Source organism: Bufo bufo, chromosome 4 (genome assembly GCF_905171765.1).
Source record: "Bufo bufo chromosome 4, aBufBuf1.1, whole genome shotgun sequence".
Taxonomy (NCBI): Eukaryota; Metazoa; Chordata; class Amphibia; order Anura; family Bufonidae; genus Bufo; species Bufo bufo.
Window position 1 is genome coordinate 134,205,535 of NC_053392.1, and position 22,651 is coordinate 134,228,185.

Below are 22,651 nucleotides of genomic sequence, written 5' to 3' on the forward strand. Positions count from 1 at the left end.
ATCTGATATTGATGACCTATCTTGAGGATAGGTCATCAATATTAAAAGTCAAGAGAACCCCTTTAAGGCAGATAATCACATTCCTATTATGCACTTTATTGCGCCTGGAAAAACACTAATTCCCCTGCACTGGTTAGACCCTCACCCTCCAGTTCTGGAATGGGTAGCTAAAATGAACCAGATCTGTCAGTTTGAGGAAATGTCCAGCTGGATTGAGGGGACTCACGAACAATTCCTACAGATATGGTCCACATGGCAGTCCATTGCTACCACATTATGAGAAATGGAATTGACATTATATGTACATATGAATTTGAACAGCCGACCGGGTTCTGTCCAACATCAGTCATGATTGCTGATTCGATTCTTATATCTCTAGATTGGCCTACAAGATGTTATACTATACTATAACCTTATTATCCCTCCCTCCCCCTCCTTTCCTTTCCCTACTGCCCATTCTCCTTGGTCTTTTCTTATCATTTAGGGTCCATTCACACGTCCGCAATTTCGTTCCGCATTTTGCGGAACGGAATTGCGGACCCATTCATTTCTATGGGGCAGCACGATGTGCACTTCCGGGTCCGCAATTCCTTTCCCGAAAAAAATAGAACATGTCCTATTCTTGCGGACAAGAATAGGCATATTCTATTAGTGCCGGCAATGTGCGGTCCGCAAAATCGCGTGCGATGACGTCAGTGAAGGTCCTTTTGCAGGTCCTTCAACAAGAACATAGAAGAGGATCCCGGCTGAGCGATCAAGTGGATGAGCTGAGTACTGTAACGTTTTTATATTTTTTTTTACCCTCAATTGACATTTCACTTTGCATGGATGCAAATGACACCCTTCAACTTTAATAAACACATCCTTAACCTCTAATAAATGATGACAAACACTTTATTGTGGAATAAAACTTGCCTCAATGCTTTATTAAGGGTAACCAATTAAAAATTAACATACTTTAATAAATTAATAATTAAAACCATTAATTCCATTAAATAAATAACCATTGGAAACTAAAAATTACCGAAATCCACACAGCAATAGCTGAGTGACACAGCCCCTCTAATAAAGCAAAGCGACATAAGCAATACCATCCGGTCTTCTTAACACTGGCCCAGAAGCGCCGCCGAAACCGCAATTTAAGGACCAGAAGATTCCCGCCAACCAGAGGCCTTGAAATCACCCTCAGCAATAACATAAACCAATCAGCTGTGATCTTAGGCTGACACTACAGCTTACAGGTAAACCAGAACAAACCAGCTGATAACTGGATTATCACAAACTTGAGGTAAAATCTGTAAAAGAAAGAGCGGGAAAAACAGAAAAAGGGGGGGAGGGGGGACCAACCTACACATATATATGACATATATGGTGCCATTGCCCCCATGTGTCCCCCAAGCTAAACGCTCTGGGGGGCCAGCACATTCTGTATTAAAGAATGCTAAAATTTTCCATTATAACCATGTTATAATGGAAAATAATAAAGTAAATGGGGTCCCAGGTTGCTCATCCCTCGTCTTCTTAGCAAACATCCGTTAAAATCGCATTGCATCTGCACTTGCTTGCGGATGCTATGCGATTTTCATGCAGCCCCATTCACTTCTATTGGGCCTGCGTTGCGTGAAAAACGCAGAATATAGAACATGCTGCGATTTACACATCGCTCATGTGCACATGCCCATTGAAATTAATGGGTCAGGATTCAGTGCGGGTGCAATGCGTTCACCTCACACATTGCACCCGCGCTTCGTAGTGCTTCCGAGGGGTCCCATTCCGTGCTTCCGGATTTGCGGACCCATTGAAGTGAATGGGTCTGCATCCGTGATGCGGAAAGCACACGGGACTGTGGCCGTGTATTGCGGCCCGCAGCACGGGCACGGGTCATACACGTTCGTGTGAACTCGGCCTTACATGACATACATGTGCTGGGTCAGCACACAGGATACATCCATGTGATAAGTAAATAGGACTAGTGGTGGAATCATGATTTTTTTTATTGTGGTTATTACAGTAACTACTATACAATACTGTGTGTATTTACATGGTGACTCTAGACCAGTGGTGGGCAAACTTTTTTGTCAACTGAGCCAAATATCGCCAAAACCACGATTGAAATTTCTTTCGAGAGCCACATTTTTAAAACCTAAAATATTGCGTCAACAGTACCAGTGAGGACTATTAGGGCTCATGCACACGACCGTGTGCCCGCCGTTGCCATATTGCAGGCCGCATACGGCGGGTCAGCAATACACGGGCACTGGCCGTGTGCAGCCCGCATCAAGGACCCATTCACTTCAATGAGTCCAGGATCCGGGATATGAGTGCTACAGAGTGCTTCCGTGGTGCTTCTGGCTGTGCCTCCGCACCGCAAAAAGGTAGTGCATGCACTACTTTTTTGCGGTGCGGAGGCACAGCCAAAAGCACCACGGAAGCACACTGTAGCACTCATATCCCGGATCCTGGACCCATTGAAGTGAATGGGTCCATGATGCGGGCTGCACACGGCCGTGTGCAGCACGCATCATGGACCCATTCACTTCAGCATGCGCTACTTTTTTGCGGTGCGGGCAGTCGGATGCGGATCGCGAACCCCATTCAAGTGAATGAGTCCGCGATCCTCATGCAGCTGCCCCATGGTCTGTGTCCGTGCATTGCGGACCGCTATTTGCGGTCCGCAGCACAGGCACGGCGCCCTTACATTCGTGGGCATGAGCCCAGAGTGTGTTTTTGAATACTTTTATATGTACTTTCTTTTATTTGGATCTTGATTATTATTTCATTTTATCTTTATCATTTTTTACTTTTATTAAACTTGTCTGCAGATGTGGATGACGCACTTATGGGGGATATCTGTGGATGACGCACTTATGGGGGATATCTGTGGATGACGCACTTATGGGGGATATCTGTGGATGACGCACTCATGGGGGATATATCCGTGGATGACGCACTCATGGGGGATATATCCGTGGATGACGCACTCATGGGGGATATCCGTGGATGACGCACTCATGGGGGATATCCGTGGATGACGCACTCATGGGGGATATCTGTGGATGACGCACTTATGGGGGATATCTGTGGATGACGCACTTATGGGGGATATCTATGGATGACGCATATATAGCATAAGATGCTATATATGTGCCCTCCACAGATATCCCCCATAATTGCCCTCCACAGATATCCCCCATAAGTGCCCTCCACAGATATCCCCCATAAGTGCCCTGCAGTAAGTAAAGTAATGTATTAGTGGGGGGAAGGGAGGAGGCAGGGACACTTGCGGCGGGGCCAGTGCAGTGCACACATCGGGGGCAGCTCCTACCTTTCTGCTGCAGGACATTTCGCTCCTCCTGAGCGGCGGCCTCTTCACCACTCCTCACATGGCCGGTGTTCTGACAAAAGTCCGCCGCTGCCCGCCCTTCTGCTGCTGTGCGCAGCATGACATCTCACCCTCCGTCATGCGCCTCCTGCCCCGCCTGCCTGCTTCATTCATAAAGTGGAAGGAGCAGACAGACAGGGCAGGAGGCGCATGACGGACATTTTGCAAGCAGCTTGAGCGGCGCGATATGGCTGCGCGGCCGCCCACCCGCCAGTCCAAACCAAAGAGCCGCATTCAAGGATCAAAAGAGCCGCTTGTGGCTCGCGAGCCGCACTTTGCCGACCACTGCTCTAGACGATGTTGTAAGATGGCTACCTGTTTCTAGTTGATGTTGTAATGTTGTTAATAAAGTTTAGTTTAAAAAACCAAACAACACACACAGATCTGCTTCTGCATAGACATTGACAGACATGATGTTGTGGTGCTGCTACAGGTCGTAATACTGTATATACAGTATATGTTTTTCTCTCAAATGCACTACTATTCAGCTGTTAGATATCTGGGCAGTTAGCTAAAAGCTAGCTCACATGATTGGAGAGGACTCCCCTGCATAACGGAAACGGGACGGATCCATTTTGCAGCCCATAGACTTCTATTATGACGGAATGAATAACGGAATGCCTCTAAAGGCATTCCGTTATGCATTCATTCATAGAATAGCGTTATGGTCTTTGGTAACGGAATCCATAACGCAATTCAGCTTATATCAGTAAAAAAAGCGTGAACGAATTTAAAAATATAAAAAATTCGCTCATCTCTAGATGCCATGTTTAGTCCTATCCAGCTCTCCTATGGATGCATTTTACAGGACTAAAATGGCTATACCATCTTTTTTCTTTGGGGAGAGGCTACTATATTGATATAATAAAGGTCTGCAAACAAAATTTACACTGCACAATTGTTGGGCTGATTATTGGGAACAAACGCTACTAAGAACATGTAAATATGCCGCCAATCATTCGAAGAACGGGCAAAACACTCGCTCGTTGGATGAATTCATCGCTTGTGCATCACATTAAGGGCTCGTTCACATGAACGTTTTTTGCGTTCCGTATATGAGCCGTTTTTTTAGTTCCGTATATGGTCCTTATACGGAACCATTCATTTCAATGGTTCCACAAAAAGAACGGAATGTACTCCGTATGCATTCCGTTTCTGCATTTACGTTTCGTTCAAAGATAGAACATGTCCTATTATTGCCCGCAAATCACGTTCTGTGGCTCCATTCAAGTCAATGGGTGCGCAAAAAAACCGGAACACATACAGAATGCACTCCGTATGTCTTCCATGTCCGTTCCGTTTTTGCGGAACCATCTGTTGAAAATGTTATGCCCAGCCCAATTTTTTTAATGTAATTACTGTATATGCCATACGGAAAAACGGAACAGAAAAACGGAATGGAACCGGAAACACTACTGAAACAAAAAAGGAAAAAGCTGATCCTTTAAAAACGGCCCGCAAAACACTGAAAAAGCCATACAGTCGTGTGAACGAGCCCTAAATCCTTGTTTCTGGACAGCAGATTGTGCTGTGTGAAGAGCGATCTGCTGCCTAGACAAAATTTATCTGTATGAGGACAACGACTGCAGTAACCATCGCTTGTTCCCTGTGGAGGTGATCTCTGCATGTAAACAGGGGCAGATTGGCCATAAACCCTACAGGGAAATTTCCCTGTGGGCCGATACCTTGGGGCCACTCAAGCCCTCTTCACATTCACCAACCGGATACATGGTGCCCTCCTCAATTCAACTGTATCGTCATCCTCAGTTAAATACTGTGGCGCAGGTGACAGTATTTTGTGCTACACTGTGGTATTTGGTTCATAGTGTTCTGTACTATGGTATTGCTGGTGATGCCTACATATGTCAATTTGGACCCACCTACAACATGGGGCCACTTTTAGTTCCCAGTCCGCCCCTGCATGTAAATGTAGCTTTTTAAATCCACTGACGAACAGGCAATCATCAGGAAGGAACGGTCCCTTCTCCAGAATTGCCTTCTTGCTCAGCACGTTCTTATGTGCTTGCAACAAGCATATGTGCTCACCACAAGCCAACATGCAAAATCAGCTTATTCCTGGTAAAAAGAACTGTGTGGCTATGCTAGTCACATAGTATGAATGACTATTAACAGCCAGCAGCTATGCCTAGGGGGAGCAGCAGAAGGCAGAAGAAGAATGGCAGTGTGCTTTCTGGTAGTTGTGCAAATGGCCACATTTGTTCCTAGCCACAGATAAACAATTTTTACTGAGACACAGCAAACAGACAATGTCCAATTACATCAGAGGTAAATATATTGGGTAAACTGTGTGGATTCCAGTGAACATTTACCCACAAATGTCAAACTCTACTGTATACACAATGAAATTGTACTTCATAAGAAATTAGTACTTAGTAGTACGTTGGACAATTGCCCTATTCGTCCTTCCATGCAGTCTGGCTGTGCAGCAAAAATCCTATACCATCATCACACATGCAAATTAAACTGTGGTAGAGATATGCCACATCCAGGCTATGCCATCTTATTTGGTAAAAAGCTAGATAAGGCAAAATTCTGGGTACTGTTTGCTCTCGACCATATGACCTGTCTGCCAGCATTTATCTCAGGTGCCTGCTCTGCTGCCACTTGCAGGTTTCCACACTCTGCCTGTATTTCAAATTATTTCGAAAACGGTAGGCTCCTCTATGGTGGGTCAAAGCTTCAAGGGGTTATCTGACTCTTTGGCCCTTTTTTTAAAAACTTTCATCCCCAGTCTGTTGAAAAAAAATCATACTCGCTTGCTCCCCGCTGCTCCGTTCTGGATCTGAGTCCCTAGCTCCCCTTCAAACAGACAGGGTCACCACCTGCATCGCAGCAGCCAATGACTGACCTCAGCATTGACGTGTCCCCAAGTAGCACATGACCCAGCAGTAATGTGAGGCTTGGAGACACATGACTGCTGAGACCAGTCATTGGTTGCAGTGGCACACATGACCCCATCAGGTTGGGGTCCAGAAAGGGAGCCAAGGACCCAAAAAAAAGCAGCGGGGTGCAGGTGAGTATGTTTTCTTTGTTTATTTTTTTGTGTATAATCTTTATTTTGATAAAAAAAGATAATTACAGACAAGAGGCAAAGCCAAGGCCCAACTACAAGTCATCAACAGAAGAAATCTGTACATACATAATGATCGAAACAAAGAAGAAAGAACTGATTGGCTCAGGCCTGCCTCAAATATTAGCCTAAAATAGAAGGAGAGAGAGGGAAAAAGGGAAGGAATTGGGGTGGGGGAAGTATTAGAGGGGGGAGGTGAAAAAGTACATGGGGTAATAAAGGAGCACAAAGTAATATGTCAGGTCTGTGAACAGAAATAAAAATAACAGAGAAGCCGAAAAAAAGACCAAGACCCCAAGTAAAATCAACTAACAATAAAGCAAAAAAAAAAAATGAGTTATCTAAATAGGCATTGACGAGTGAAAATTATAGTATGTTTTTCTTTTTTTTTTTCAACCACTACAACCGGCTGGGAATGAAAGTTAAAAAAGAGTAAAGCGTTAGGGCTGTTTCACACGAGCGAGTCCATTGCGGGAATCGCGCTCCGTGTGTGAGTGTGATCCTCCGCTCTGGACTTGCAGGAGCGCGCGGCATTATCATGATTTATAACGCTGTGTGTCTCTGCATGGTCTTTTTTCCACAGAATCATAGTGACATAAAGCTGTCAGTATGATTCTGTAGAAATAAGGTCAAGCAGAGACACATAGCATTATAAATCATGATAATGCCGTGTGCTCCTGCAATCCAGAGCGAAGGATCACATTTACACATGGAGCGTGATTCCCGCAATGGACTCGCTCGTGTGAAACAGCCTTTAGACAACTTTGAGGCCTATTTATATGGGCTGAGGATTGGGACAATTATAGTAACAAAGTTTGTGAGGCTGAAAAAGGACATCTGTCCATCCAGTTCAGCCTGTTATCCTGCAAGTTGATCCAGAGAAAGGCAAAAAAAAAAACATACGGCACAAACATTCCTAACATCACTTGTTCCCGATAACTGGCTCATTTAAATGTGCTGCAGATAACCTGACAGTCATGAAGAATGTTCATTTTTGGGTAATACATTGTGTGTGCAGCACATGCAATCAACATGTCGGCAGCACATCCTCCTGTGTAAACAGTAAATGCTTGTTCGCCCCCCGGACATCAGTCAGCAGTTCTGTACCTATGACACTCGCTGACCTGTTGTATGTGCGCTTGGCAGCTGAAGGCATCTGTGTTTGTCCCACGTTCATTTTTCTCAGCAATGCGGGCACGTGAAGTGTTAATATATGGAAATGAGCTTCTAGGAGCAATCGGGGTGTTGCCATTACACCTAGAGGCTCTGCTCTATCCGCAACTGCCGTACCCTCTCTATTTTGATTGATCAGGCATGATCACTTTTACTCTGCCTGGTCCTGTCAATTAAAGTGCAGAGGTCACAGCAAATGCAGAGAGAGCAGAGCCTCTAGGATTAACAGCAACATTTCCGTTGCTCCTAGAAAGCTCATTTGCATATAATAACACTTCATTAACACTAAAGACACATTAAAGGGGTTATCCAATCCTAAAAAAAGCCCCCCCATATGTCGTCCCCCCACGCTGAATATACTTACCCAGCGCCGTTCTTGGTCCCTGAACCGCCGCTGCTGCTTCTCCCCGGATGAAAACATCCAATGTTGGGGGGGGGGGGGGGGAAGGGCAGTCAATGGCAAGCAGGGACGGGGACGAGCCTCCCTAGCATCCCCATCCCCGCCTGCCATTGGCTGCCCCCCTTTTCAGGCACTGGATGTTTTAATTCGGGCACGGGGAGAAGCAGCAGCGGCGGTGCAGGGACCAGGAACGGCGCCGGCAGCGGGTTAAGTATATTTAGCGTTGGGGGCCCGGCATATGGGGGGGGGGGCTTTTTTAGGATTGGATAACCCCTTTAATGTATTGTTCGTCGAACCCACTAAGAACGGGGGACTTGGTCAATAGTCTAATGTGTGTGGGAGCGCCTGACTCTTCCCCGACAGATGATGTTGAGGAAGAGAAGGAGCAGGCAACGTGAATATTTTTTCCTGTTCCTTTTGTTGCCCCTGGAAATAAGTGTCAGGTAGCAGCTTTCTCTGCTCTCCTCATTAAATATATCTACACATTCAGCTGAACCAAACTTGCATGTGTATGGGGAGTCAGGAGAGATGGCTATTGAATTTGTACGGCAGCCTGTAGGACCGAGGGCAATGATCAAGTGAGAACAAAATCATCCGCTATCTCCAGAAGTCCCATAGAAATAAGCAGAGAGGCTGTGCACATGCGCGACCAGCTTCTTTGTTCATTTCAGGGGGCTCCAGGGGGTCCTGTTCTCGTCATTGGTGGGATTTCCAACGGCAGGACCCCTACCCATCTAAGGCCTCATGCACACGGCTGTTGCCCGACCATGCCCATATTGCGGCCCGCAAACAGCGGGTCTGCCATGTGCGGGCACCGGCCGTGTGCTCACCGCATCACGGATGCGGACCTATTAACTTGAATGGGTGGGTCTGCAATCCGGAAGGTGCGGTGCGGAACATGTTCAAATTTTTTGTGGTGCGGACGGATCACGGACCCAATCAAGTTGAATGAGTCTGGATACGTAGTGGCAGCCGCACAAAACATAATCCAGTCATAAACAGTACCTGGGAGGCATAATATTACGCACAGCAGAAAACAATACTCTGTGCTACTTTTGGAAAACTTGGCTGTATAGTTCTTAGGCTTTATTCAGTTATTTTACTTTGTGCCTTGTGTTTCCCTTCTTTCCCTCTACTCTCCTCCCTCCACCCAAAATCAACATAAAAGGAGTTAAGGTCATTACAATGTGACTTTAATGTGCCTTACAAAGCTTGAGAACCATATTTTATGTATATTGATACATGATAGCTCTACATTATGTATCCTCAAAATACTGTTTGATCCAGATATCCCTGTCAAGCATGTAGCTAATAGTAAATGGCTTGTAGCAATCACAGTAAGTATACATTACTCATTTCTCAGTTACATACTAATCCATATCTTATACAGTGTTTTACTTACGATTCATCTCTACATCAATCCAGAAGGCGTCTTATGAGTCTGGAGGTAACTGGAATTGGGATTTGTACGTTTTTCTCCAATTTACTACAGGACTTCGCTTTCAGCCATAAATGGTGGATCACATTCTAGTTAATCCATAACCTCAAATATTGACCCAGTGTCCTGTCCCTCTTTGTGCAAACAAAATGCGAACTTCCAAATACTGCAAGCATGTGTGGGAGAGAATGAAACCAGGCAAAGTATGCCGCGTTTGTGAAAAAACAAAGCTCCAGCATTATTTGCATCCAGCAACTAATTGTGATTGGGGTATAAACATGATGATTAGAATACAAACCCCACAAATATGTTATTTACCTATCTACATCTGACAGCACTCACACTTAATAGTTGTGCAAAGTGCAGTGATAAATATGTATTGTGCTGCTCTGTATCTGCTACATTTAAAGGCTCACTAAGTTTTCAGCAAACTTTTGATCTATCATAGACACATATTAAAAGTTGGTGGGGGTTCGAGTTCTGTGACCCCAACCGATCCCTAGGAGAGAGAAACGTTAGCAAAACGTGCTCTCTCTGCTCGCTGCGTGAGAGAAAGCAAGACAAACTCAATAAAAAGTCTAAGCCTGAGGTGAAAGAGTATATGTAATCACTTTTCTCTTCTCGTTCTAGCAACTGGTGGGTGTCTAAACACTCAGACCCCCACTGATCAGAACATTTGATAAATGTCTATGACATGTCAAAAATTTACTGAAAACTCAGTGACCCTTTAAATCTATATGAAGCCCAAAAAGAACCCGTCTTTATGCTCCATCGCCCAATTTCCCAGATTAGTTGCGATATTAAGATTTATTCTAAAATACTGGCTACCAGGTTAGGCCGGGCGATCCCTGATGTCATACACAGAGATCAGGGAGGTTTTGTGGCTGGTAGGGAGCAAGGGACAACACAATTAAGACCACCTCACTTATATCTCATGCTAAGTGCAGGAAATTCCCTATGTGCCTTTTATTAGTTGATGCCGAAAAGGCATTTGATTGAGTCCATTGGCGATTTCTTTTGGCCTCCTTGAGGTAGGTGGGGCTGGGCCAATGCTTTATAGACAGGATACAGGCTCTATTCCAATTCTACAGTTAAAGTGTGAGCCAATGGTCTTTTGTCTGACTCCTTTATGATTAACAATGGCACTCGACAGGGTTGTCCCTTCTCTCCTCTGCTGTATATACTTACTATGGAACACTTGGCAACAGAATCCAGATATCCTAGGTGTTGGGATTGGGCAGTTCCACTACAAATTGGCTCTGTACGCTGATGATCTCTTGATGTATGTTTCTTCCCCTCTTATTTCTTTTCTTCTATTTTAAGAGTTTGATAGGTTTGGCGCTTTAAACAACTTTAAGGATAATCTGTCCAAAACTGAGGCTTTAAATGTGTCTCTACCAGATTGTTCTGTTCAATCTCTCAGGTCTAACTTTTCTTTTAAATGGCAATCCATCGTCTCATCTATTTGGGGATCTAGATTCCCTAATTGTTTGCCCTGAACTATCTCCCAGTGCAGAAGAAGGTGATAGATTTCAAATAGGTATCCTGGTTTAGTTACATTAGTGTGTTGAAAATGGGTATTTTGCCAGGCTTTTTATATGTATTTCAAACCTTGCCAATTTATATTTCTCATAGCTTCTTCAAAACCCTACAGAAGGCCTTTGCTACCCAGATTAGGACACAGGTCTTTGGTGGGATTACCGTATCTTTAGCTCTATTATGAGGCTGCTGTTCTGTCTCGCATAGTAGATTGGGCCCATAGTGGATCAAGGAAATTGTGGGTGAATTTTGAAGCTACCTTGTCCCTTGTAGATCTTTGACTGATCTATTGGCTGTCCCCTGGAGATAGGCCACCTGCTAATAATTTGCCCTTATTGTCTACTTGTGTTTTGGCTATCTGGGACAAATTTGTTTCCTCTTATAAGATATTTGCCAGACCAGGGCCTACGTCTCCACTGTTCCAAAATCCAATATTCCAGCCCGGAATGTCCGCAACCTCTTTTTTGAGTTGGGACAGGTCTTCTATTTACAGGTTATGGGACAGGTTATGGCTGGAAGCACGATAATACCCTTAGATAAACTGAAGGCCAACACAGTAGACTAGAGACTGTGGTGGCTGGAATATCAACAACTGAGCTCATTCATTAGTAGTACCCTTTCTGGGTCGTCGTTCCCAAGCACCTTGAAGGAGTTTGCACCTTATGCATCTCCTTGCTGTATAGGTTGTTGTTAGGTAGTTGCAATGGAGATAAGAGCTTCTTTTTTCCAAGAGTGGAAGCAGGATTTGAATATTACCTTGGGACGTGTGAATGTTCTAAAGATGTGTGTCTTTTGACATAGCATGTCCATGTCAGCACGAGTTAAGTTGAAAAATAACAAGATTATTTCATGTTGGTATTATTGCCCTGTTCAACTTCACCATATGTTTCTATCCACCTCTGACGCGTGTTGGCGATGTGGGGCGGATAGAGGAACCATGTTGGGTATATGGTGGAGCTGTCCTAGGGTCAAGTCTTTTTGGTATTGTATTTTTCGCATTTATGCAGCTTTTCAGAGAACCAAGTAACAAATAGCCCTAAGATTGCTCTTTTTCCAGTGATACTCGGGTCCCTTGCCTCGATTATGAAAGGCATCCTGAAACACTTTCTGGCTGCAGTACAGTTAGTCATCCCCCGTCGACGGTGACTCCCCGTACCACTGAGTGGTTGGCAGAACTACAGAGCATCAAGAAGATGAAAGAGATTATAGCAGAGAATCATGACCACTTGAAGGAGTATGTTGCTGTGTGGTAACCTTGGAAGAACTTTGTTGAGTTTTTTGCATTTACAGATTTGATTCACTAAGCCTGTCTTGATGCTGCTACCACTACTTCATCCTACCCCCCCTTTTCTTTCTCTTTACTTATTAACACAAATTGTGGGATAATACCCTACAATTACAGCTATTTCTTAGGTATATTGTTCTGTACCTGAAATGCATATTGTAATCATATATTAGACAGACGTCTACAATGTAGGGCGTCCAGCTTTGGAGTGCAAATCATTTTTTTAATACGTCTTTTAGTTTTCTATGTATTTTTTTATGTTCACAACGCCATTATTGCTATAATGGAGGTAACATCTGACCGCAGCCTCAGCACAGCCGCGCTGGGAGAGACGCGCTGCTGCGCCACGTTCCCTGGTTAGGCAACATACACAAGTGCCACTGATAGTCTTTGACTCACTAGCTGTGTTCCTGGTTCCTTGTTCCTGTGCTTATTGGATTGCTGGTCCCTCTGACCCTGGCTTGTCTTTTGACCACTCACTGTCTCTCATTTGGTACTGCGTTGTCCATCTGGTTTTGATCTCAGCTTGTCTTCTGACCACTGTCTGTCTCCCATTTGGTACAGCATAGCTTGTCTGGTTTTGATCTATTTACATACGACTCTGTCTTTGTTAGTCCATCTTTGAATTAGTTTTGGTCTAGCTATCTAGGGCATGTACTGCAAGTAGGTAGGGAAAGCGGGCTGGGTTCTAGCCTTAGGGCTCACTGTGCTTGTCTGTCTCTACCTACAGTCGTAACATTTTTAAAAATCTTTAAAAACAGTTTAAACTTAAAGATGATTGAAGCTGGTATGACTTAGAAAACTGTTGGCTAAAACTTAACTAGGCCAGCATGTGAATAAGCCTACACCACATGAAAAAAACACTAAACATAGAAAATGAACAGAAAAGTCTCATTACTTCCTCCCCTCATCTCCTCTTGTCCTTTGATCCCATTTAGTCTCAGGTTACCAGTAAAACTGAAAAATACATAAAGAAATCTGTCTTTCCCAAGAGTTTGGCCATGTCCCCCTCCTCCTCCTCACTGTTCTATGCCTCTTTGTAAGACAACTGGCTGCAGCAGGAGTCTCCCACCTCTGTCCTATCTGCAATAGGACAAAATGTTTTTTAAACCCTGCCCCCTTGGCTACGTTCCACCCCTTATCTGTTGTGCAGTGGAAAATTGTACAAATCAGCAGGTGATTGACCCCTATGTTCTCTGCAGAATTTGTACAAGACTATTGTATGCACTAAACTCTGCAGAGTGGGTGGGGGTAAGGCTGTGCCCAGTTTACTTTTATCATTATTTCTAGATTTAGTGCTTCTTTAACAAACAAGTTTGGGTTGGCTAATCAATCTCATTAATTCCTATGGAAAAGTAAGCTGTTTTCTAACACCTCTATCACTACTTATCTGTGTTATGAGGAAAACTTTAAAAGTAAACAGGAAAACTGTTAGAATATACAGTACAGACCAAAAGTTTGGACACACCTTCTCATTCAAAGAGTTTTCTTTATTTTCATGACTATGAAGGCATCAAAACTATGAATTAACACATGTGGAATTATATACATAACAAACAAGTGTGAAACAACTGAAAATATGTCATATTCTAGGTTCTTGAAAGTAGCCACCTTTTGCTTTGATTACTGCTTTGCACACTCTTGGCATTCTCTTGATGAGCTTCAAGAGGTAGTCCCCTGAAATGGTCTTCCAACAGTCTTGAAGGAGTTCCCAGAGATGCTTAGCACTTGTTGGCCCTTTTGCCTTCACTCTGCGGTCCAGCTCACCCCAAACCATCTCGATTGGGTTCAGGTCCGGTGACTGTGGAGGCCAGGTCATCTGGCGCAGCACCCCATCACTCTCCTTCATGGTCAAATAGCCCTTACTTTCAAAGTTTTCCCAATTTTTCGGCTGACTGACTGACCTTCATTTCTTAAAGTAATGATGGCCACTCGTTTTTCTTTACTTAGCTGCTTTTTTCTTGCCATAATACAAATTCTAACAGTCTATTCAGTAGGACTATCAGCTGTGTATCCACCTGACTTCTCCTCAACGCAACTGATGGTCCCAACCCCATTTATAAGGCAAGAAATCCCACTTATTAAAGGGATTCTGTCACCTGCTTTTAGCATTTTAAGCTGGCACCATCGCTATGTAGACTAAAGTACCTTATTTCCAGGGCTCTTCTTTTTACTTATTTTCGTTTGGTAGTTTTGTTATAAAAGCGATTTTTATGTTATGCTAATTAGGGTCCAAGGTGCCCAGAGGGGCGTTTTTTTCAGGCTCCGGTGCCCAGTGACGCCCCCCTGCAGTGCCCAAGACAGCCTCCTGATCATCAAAACACCTCCCACAGCCCGGCAAACGGTTCCGCCCCCTCCGTACGTTATAATCTACCTTATAGATATGCCCCGTCCTCCTTCCTGTCTGCGGCCAGAAAACTTGCGCAGGCGCAGTACCGCCTGCGCGATCATCAACCTCCTAAGGGCAACAGCCTCAAAAGTCTCACTGGGCATGCGCCGAGCCCAGTGATGTGACCTGAGCGCTGTTGCCCTCAGGATGTTGATGATCGCGCAGGCCGCAGGCGATGCTGCACCTGGGCAAGTTTTCTGGCCGCAGACAGGAAGGAGGACGGGGCATATCTATAAGGTAGATTATAACGTACGGAGGGGGCGGAACCATTTGCCGGGGCTGTGGGAGGTGTTTTGATGATCAGGAGGCATTCTTGGGCACTGCAGGGGGGCGTCACTAGGCACCAGAGACTGAAAAAAACGCCCCTCTGGGCACCTTGGACCCTAATTAGCATAACATAAAAATCGCTTTTATAACAAAACTACCAAACGAAAATAAGTAAAAAGAAGAGCCCTGGAAATAAGGTACTTTAGTCTACATAGCGATGGTGCCAGCTTAAAATGCTAAAAGCAGGTGACAGAATCCCTTTAAACCTGACAGGGCACACCTGTGAAGTGAAAACCATTTCAGTGGACTACCTCTTGAAGCTCATCAAGAGAATGCCAAGAGTGTGCAAAGCAGTAATCAAAGCAAAAGGTGGCTACTTTGAAGAACCTAGAATATGACATATTGTCAGTTGTTTCACACTTGTTTGTTATGTATATAATTCCACATGTGTTAATTCATAGTTTTGAAGCCTTCAGTGTGAATCTACAATTTTCATAGTCATGAAAATAAAGAAAACTCTTTGAATGAGAAGGTGTGTCCAAACTTTTGGTCTGTACTGTATATATATATATATTTGTCTATTTTAATATGTGTTGTCCCATGTTCATATGTGCCTGCATTGCTGAGAAAAATTAAGTTTTAATATATGCAAATGAGCCTCTAGGACCAATGGAGGCGTTGCCATTATACCTAGAGGCTGAACTCTTTCTGCAACTGTTGTGCCGTTCTGCACTTTGATTGACTTTAGAAGAATTCAGAACCAGGTGTGATGATGTTTACACTGCCTGGCTGTTACTAGGGCCCGGCTATATGACCCTTCTTTGCAGCATTGCGGGCACCCTTCCCGGGATGAGAAGCAAGGACGCGAGCTGTGTCCTCGTTCCCATGACAACGGTGAGGCGGGGAGGACCCGGCCGCGCACACTTCCTCAGCGTGGCCGGCGTCCTCCGTTCCCCAGGAGACGGAGTGCCGAGGTTGATGACTCGGCGCTCAGCTACAATAGACCTGAAGGGATGGGTCACGTGACGCTGGCCACGTCAAGTGACTATTACCTAAAGTATTTAACAGGCAGCCTGCTGGCCACAGGTTGCCTGTTATTGGGTCTGTATTACCTACCTGCTACGTTTGTGTACTCTGCATTTCTGACCTCGGCTTTCGTTCCTGACCTCGCTCCTGTTTATCTCCTAGGTTTTGACTTGACCTCCTGGCTATTTGACCTCGGCTTGTTGTTTACTCTCCTATTGGTTATTGCTTGTGTACTGACATCCTCTCCTGGTATTGACCTCGGCTTGCCTCACCTTGCTTTTGTGTGTTCCTCCCCTTCCCTACTGTGCACTTACCCAGGTTAGGGAATGTCGTCCAGTTGTGTACCGTTACCTAGAACGGATCGTGCAAGTAGGCAGGGAGAGAGGCGTGGGTGGCAGTCAGGGGTGCACGCTTCCCTACCCCCCTGTGACATTGGCCATGTCAAACTAATTGCTGAGAGTGCAGCAGTTCCAGAGAAAGCTGAGCCTCTCGGAATAAAGGCAATGCCCCCATTGCTCCTAGAGGCTGATTCGCATATATTAAAACTAAATTTTTCTCAGCAATGCAGGCACATATACACTCACCTAAAGAATTATTAGGTACACCATACTAATACGGTGTTGGACCCCCTTTTGCCTTCAGAACTGCCTTAATTCTACGTGGCATTGATTCAACAAGGTGCTGATAGCATTCTTTAGAAATGTTGCTCCATATTGATAGGATAGCATCTTGCAGTTGATGGAGATTTGAGGGATGCACATCCAGGGCACGAAGCTCCAGTTCCACCACATCCCAAAGATGCTCTATTGGGTTGAGATCTGGTTACTATGGGGGCCATTTTAGTACAGTGAACTCATTGTCATGTTCAAGAAACGAATTTGAAATGATTCGAGCTTTGTGACATGGTGCATTATCCTGCTGGAAGTAGCAATCAGAGGATGGATACATGTTCTCATTCTGTTTACGCAAAATTCGGACTCTACCATTTGAATGTCTCAACAGAAATCGAGACTCATCAGACCAGGCAACATTTTTCCAGTCTTCAACAGTCCAATTTTGGTGAGCTCGTGCAAATTGTAGCCTCTTTTTCCTATTTGTAGTGGAGATGAGTGGTACCCGGTGGGGTCTTCTGCTGTTGTAGCCCATCCGCCTCAAGGTTGTGCGTGTTGTGGCTTCACAAATGCTTTGCTGCATACCTCGGTTGTAACGAGTGATTATTTCAGTCAACGTTGCTCTTCTATCAGCTTGAATCAGTCGACCCATTCTCCTCTGACCTCTAGCATCCACAAGGCATTTTTGCCCACAGGACTGCCGCATACTGGATGTTTTTCCCTTTTCACACCATTCTTTGTAAACCTTAGAAATGGTTGTGCGTGAAAATCCCAGTAACTTCGCAGATTGTGAAATACTCAGACCGGCCCGTCTGGCACCAACAACCATGCCACGCTCAAAATTGCTTAAATCACCTTTCTTTCCCATTCTGACATTCAGTTTGGAGTTCAGGAGATTGTCTTGACCAGGACCACACCCCTAAATGCATTGAAGCAACTGCCATGTGATTGGTTGACTAGATAATTGCATTAATGAGAAATAGAACAGGTGTTCCTAATAATTCTTTAGGCGAGTGTAAATATGGGACCAACACAGATGCCTTCAGCTGCCAAACACACATACAACATGTTCACCAATTTAATAGGTACAAATCTGCTGAAAGATGCCCTTTAACCCAAGCGTCAGATTATTGGATAACATGGCACTGCATATTCGGCAGACAATACAGTATCTGATAGATATCAAGTACTACTGTCTCTGAGATTCAGGAAAAAATAGCCTTAACATGACTTAGGTGCATAAAGAATTTAACAGTCACCCACAGCCGTCAAAAGATGAGTGAGCTACCATCGACCAAATACCCAACATGGCAGTCTGGCGACATCCATATCATACAAAGAGAGGTGATGGTAGCAAGACACATTTTAGGGCTCATTCAGATGGCCGTATGCTGAATGCGTATTCGTTTTGTTGCGGATTAGATGCTGTCCCGTTCACTTCTATGGGGCCCTTTTCTTCCATTGCATGGCTCAGCAAAAAAATTAAACATGGCCTATACTTGTCAGTGAAAATCAGGACATGACCCTATTGAAGTCTGTGGATCAGCAAAAAAATGGAATGCAATTCTTTTTTTTGCGGACATGCTGAACTGTCAGCAAAAAAGACGGCCGTCTGAATGAGCCCTTACTCTGATGATGTCTTCAATGAAGCTCAGCTCTTTGTTCCATAGCAAAGTGTTTTCTAGTCGCCTGGCACCACCTAAAGGTCCATACACATGTACAGTTACTTCATTCTTCAGGGACACCAAGTATCACCATGTACAACTAACCAACTATATTACAAGGAATTAAAGGGGAAGGACCACATAATATACCTTGTTATACATTCCACCCCTGGTTTTTCCACTTTAATTTATTTCAACTTATCTCAAAATAAAAAACAAATTAATATATGAATATATATTTGCAACGGCTATTACACCGTGGTACGCCCTAGTTTCAAAACAAATTCTATCTAAAAGAATAAGTAAGTGACCTTTTCTACATAATCTATTAACCCTATTCATTAAAGAATACTACCCCTAATTGTTTAACAGGAAACCACCTCAGCACCACTGGACTTCTCACCCCCCCCCCCCAAAAAAAAAAAAAGAAAGAAAAAGAAAAGCAACTCTATATATGTTGCACTAACAAGTTTCTTTGGTAAGGATCTTCTTTGCTTCTGATCTTCTTAAAAGCCAGGTCTCTGGTGTCGTTTGTTGATCTTGACTTTAGAATCCTCTTCTCGTCGACATTGTGTTTTCAATTAAGTCAGTGGCATTAACCCATCCCATTAAAGGGTTCTCCCAACACTCACAAGTAACTCAAAGTTAATTCTCAGTTTCGTGGTGCTCTGTACATCAGACCGCGTGGCGTTTCATACCAGGAAATAGACGTGAACTTTCCTGGTTTTCAGCTGCTCTTAGTAAAAGTCCAGTCTTTGTGACTTTGGCTAGCCCAGCTTTTACCCCTCCCTCCTCCGTGTTGATGTATGAGGTGTAATCACAATCCTAAGTGCAGGTTTAAAGGGAACCTGTCACCTGGATTTTGTGTATATAGCTGAGGACATAGGTTGCTAGATGGCCACTAGCACATCTGCAATACCCAGTTCCCATAGCTCTGTGTGCTTCTATTGTGTAAAAACCCCGATTTGATACATATGCAAATGAACCTGAGATGAGTCAGAGCTTGAAAATATGACTCTTTTCTGGTCACACAAGTAAGATATGACTCTTTTATGTTAATTTGCATAAAAGCTGGGAAGAACAAAAATGCATAATACTTCTTAAATTCATCTGCAAATAAAATTAAAAGTGTAATTTATATGTTTAGGGTAACACAATGAAAATTTAGAAACGCTCAGTGAGGGTAGCATAGTAGAGGTTCCCTTTAAGAGCCTCTTTTCAGTGGTTGTAGGACAGTCGATAACCTTTCTGTGGGAGGAGCTTTAACACTGGTCTGCAGGTCGTTGTAAGGTCATCAACCTTGCAGGTTGGTTGGTGCACAACAGGGAGTCTTGGCTAGACAATTACATTTGCGGTCCACCCCCGGACAACACTAGCGCGAGCAGCAAGGCCTTGTTCAGCATGGCAGAAGAGTGGTTTAAGTTGTTTCTGGTTGGGTGACAGGCAGCCCACCGAAAGCTGTGTCATACCACACCTGGTGTTGTTAATTTGAGCGGCAACTGGGCACTACTGAGGTTGTCAGTCCTGGCTCTGCTAAACAGCTTATACAGCTTGCATATAGATAAGATGGAACTAAAGACAAACTTGAACAGTTGCACATTGTTTTAAAACAAACAAATGTCCCTTTATGACTTTTGTCAGTCCAACAATGCCTTTAAATAACATTGCCTAATGGAACCATAAAGGTCCCCTGCCAAATCAAAAACTTTGCCTAAACCCTATACCTAGTCTAATTGTACACTTACATATACTATTCTCAATTATTTGCTCAATATTTGGTCCAATATGTAATAACATTTCCAAATTAAAAAATATACATAAAGTAAGTTGCACTTCATAGCGGTCCTCATCTTTCTTCTTAATGCATTAAATAAACAATGGCAATCAATATTTTTTTAATGGTATTGGATGGTCTTTGTCACATAACACTGTAACTAACACTGTCTAAGGTCTGAAACGCATAGACAAAGTTTTTGTACAGTCCTGATCAAAAGTTTAAGACCACTTGAAAAATGGCAAAAAAATCATATTTAGCATGGCTGGATCTTAACAAAGTTCCAAGTAGAGCTTCAACATGCAACAAGAAGAAATAGGAGTGAGACAAAACATTTTTTGAGCATTCAATTTAATGAAAACAACGAATAAACTGAAACAGGCTGTTTTTCAGCTGATCAAAAGTTTAGGACCACACCTCCAAAAAAAAAACTAAACCCCCCCAAAACAGAAATCCAACTTCCAAATATGAACTCAGTAATGAGTAGCTCCGCCGTTATTGTTTATCACTTCAAAAATTCGTTTCGGCATGCTTGATGCAAGTGTTTCCATGAGGTGAGTGGGAACATTTCTCCAAGTGGTGAAGACGGCCGCACGAAGGCCATCTACTGTCTGGAACTGTTGTCCATTTTTGTAAACTTCCCTTGCCATCCATCCCCAAAGGTTCTCAATTGGATTTAGATCAGGGGAACACACAGGATGGGCCAAAAGAGTGATGTTATTCTCCATCAGGACCATCAAGGTTAAATTTTTTCTCATCAGAGAATAAAACTTTCTTCCACCTTTGAATGTCCCATGTTTGGTGCTCTCTTGCAAAGTCCAAACGACCAGTTCTGTGGCGTTCAAGGAGACGAGGTCTTTGAAGACGTTTTTTGTTAATGAAGCCCTTCAGTCTCAGATGCCGTCTGATGGTTATGGGGCTACAGTCAGCACCAGTAAGGGCCTTAATTTGGGTCGAGAATCGTCCAGTGTCTTGACGGACAGCCAATTGGATCCTCCGGCTCAGTGCTGATGAAATTTGTTTGGGTCTTCCACTTGACATTTTTGTTCGATAACCCTCAGGATCATTTAAGAAATTCCAAATGACTGTCTTACTGCGTCCTACCTCAGCAGCGATGGCGCGCTGTGAGAGACCCTGCTTATGCAGGTCAACAACGACCACGTTCAAAAAGGGAGAGTTTTTTTTGCCTTTGCCCTCACAACGTGTGACTACCTGACAGAAAATGACAATGAATCCACATCTTTGCACAGATTTGGCCTTTTAACCCCTTAAGGACACAGCCTTTTTACACCTTAGGACCAGGCCATTTTTTGAAAATCTGACCAGAGTCCCTTTAAGTGCTGATAACTTTAAAACGGTTTGACTTATCCAGGCCGTTCTGAGATTGTTTTTTCGTCACATATTGTACTTCATGACACTGGTAAAATGGAGTCAAAAAAAAAATTTTTTTTGCACCAAAAAATACCTAATTTAACAAAAATTTGAAAAAAATTAGCAAATTTCAAAGTTTCAGTTTCTCTACTTCTGTAATACATAGTAATACCCCCAAAAATTGTGATGACTTTACATTCCCCATATGTCTACTTCATGTTTGAATTGTTTTGGGAATGATATTTTATTTTTTGGGGATGTTATAAGGCTTAGAAGTTTAGAAGCAAATCTTGAAATTTTTCCGAAATTTACAAAAACTCAATTTCTAGGGACCAGTTCAGGTCTCAAGTCACTTTGCGAGGCTTACATTATAGAAACCACCCAAAAATGACCCCATCTAAGAAACTACACCCCTCAAGGTATTCAAAACTGATTTTGCATACGTTGTTAACCCTTTAGGTGTTGCACAAGAGTTATTGGCAAATAGGGAGGAAATTTTAGAATTTCATTTTTTTGTCTAATTTTTCATTTTAACCCATTTTTTCCACTAACAAACCAAGGGTTAACAGCCAAACAAGACTGTATCTTTATTGCCCTGACTCTGCCATTTACAGAAACACCCAATATGTGGCCGTAAACTACTGTACGGCCACACAGCGGGGCGTAGAGTGAAAGGTGCGCCGTTTGGTTTTTGGAAGGCTGATTTTTATGGACTGGTTTATTTACACCATGTCCCATTTGAAGCCCCCTGATGCACCCCTAGAGGAGAAACTCCCTAAAAGTGACCCCATCTAAGAAACTACACCCCTCAAGGTATTCAAAACTGATTTTACATACGTCGTTAACCCTTTAGGTGTTGCACAAGAGTTATTGGCAAATGGCGATGAAATTTGAGAATTTCATTTTTTTGCCTAATTTTCCATTTTAACCCATTTTTTCCACTAACAAAGCAAGGGTTAACAGCCAAACAAGACTGTATCTTTATTGCCCTGACTCTGCTGTTTACAGAAACACCCCATATGTGGCCGTAAACTACTGTACGGGCACACAGCGGGGCGTAGAGTGAAAGGTGCGCCGTTTGGTTTTTGGAGGGCTGATTTTGCTGGACTGTTTTTTTGGCACCATGTCCCATTTGAAGCCCCCCTGATGCACCCCTAGATTATAAACTCCATAAAAGTGACCCCATCTAAGAAACTACACCCCTCAAGGTATTCAAAACTGATTTTACAAACTTTGTTAAC

General features: G+C 43.6%; 1 protein-coding gene across 1 annotated transcript in view; it reads right to left on the reverse strand.

Moving 5' to 3' along the window:
• The window catches only part of PROC (protein C, inactivator of coagulation factors Va and VIIIa), a 100,430-nt gene extending 90,791 nt beyond the window's left edge, over window positions 1–9,639 (reverse strand). The window contains exon 1 of the mRNA XM_040427946.1: window positions 9,449–9,639. Within this exon, the coding sequence (XP_040283880.1) occupies window positions 9,449–9,455 (7 nt within the window). The 5' untranslated portion in view covers window positions 9,456–9,639. The remainder of the gene's footprint in view (window positions 1–9,448) is intronic.
• Between the last annotated feature and the right edge of the window lie 13,012 nt (window positions 9,640–22,651).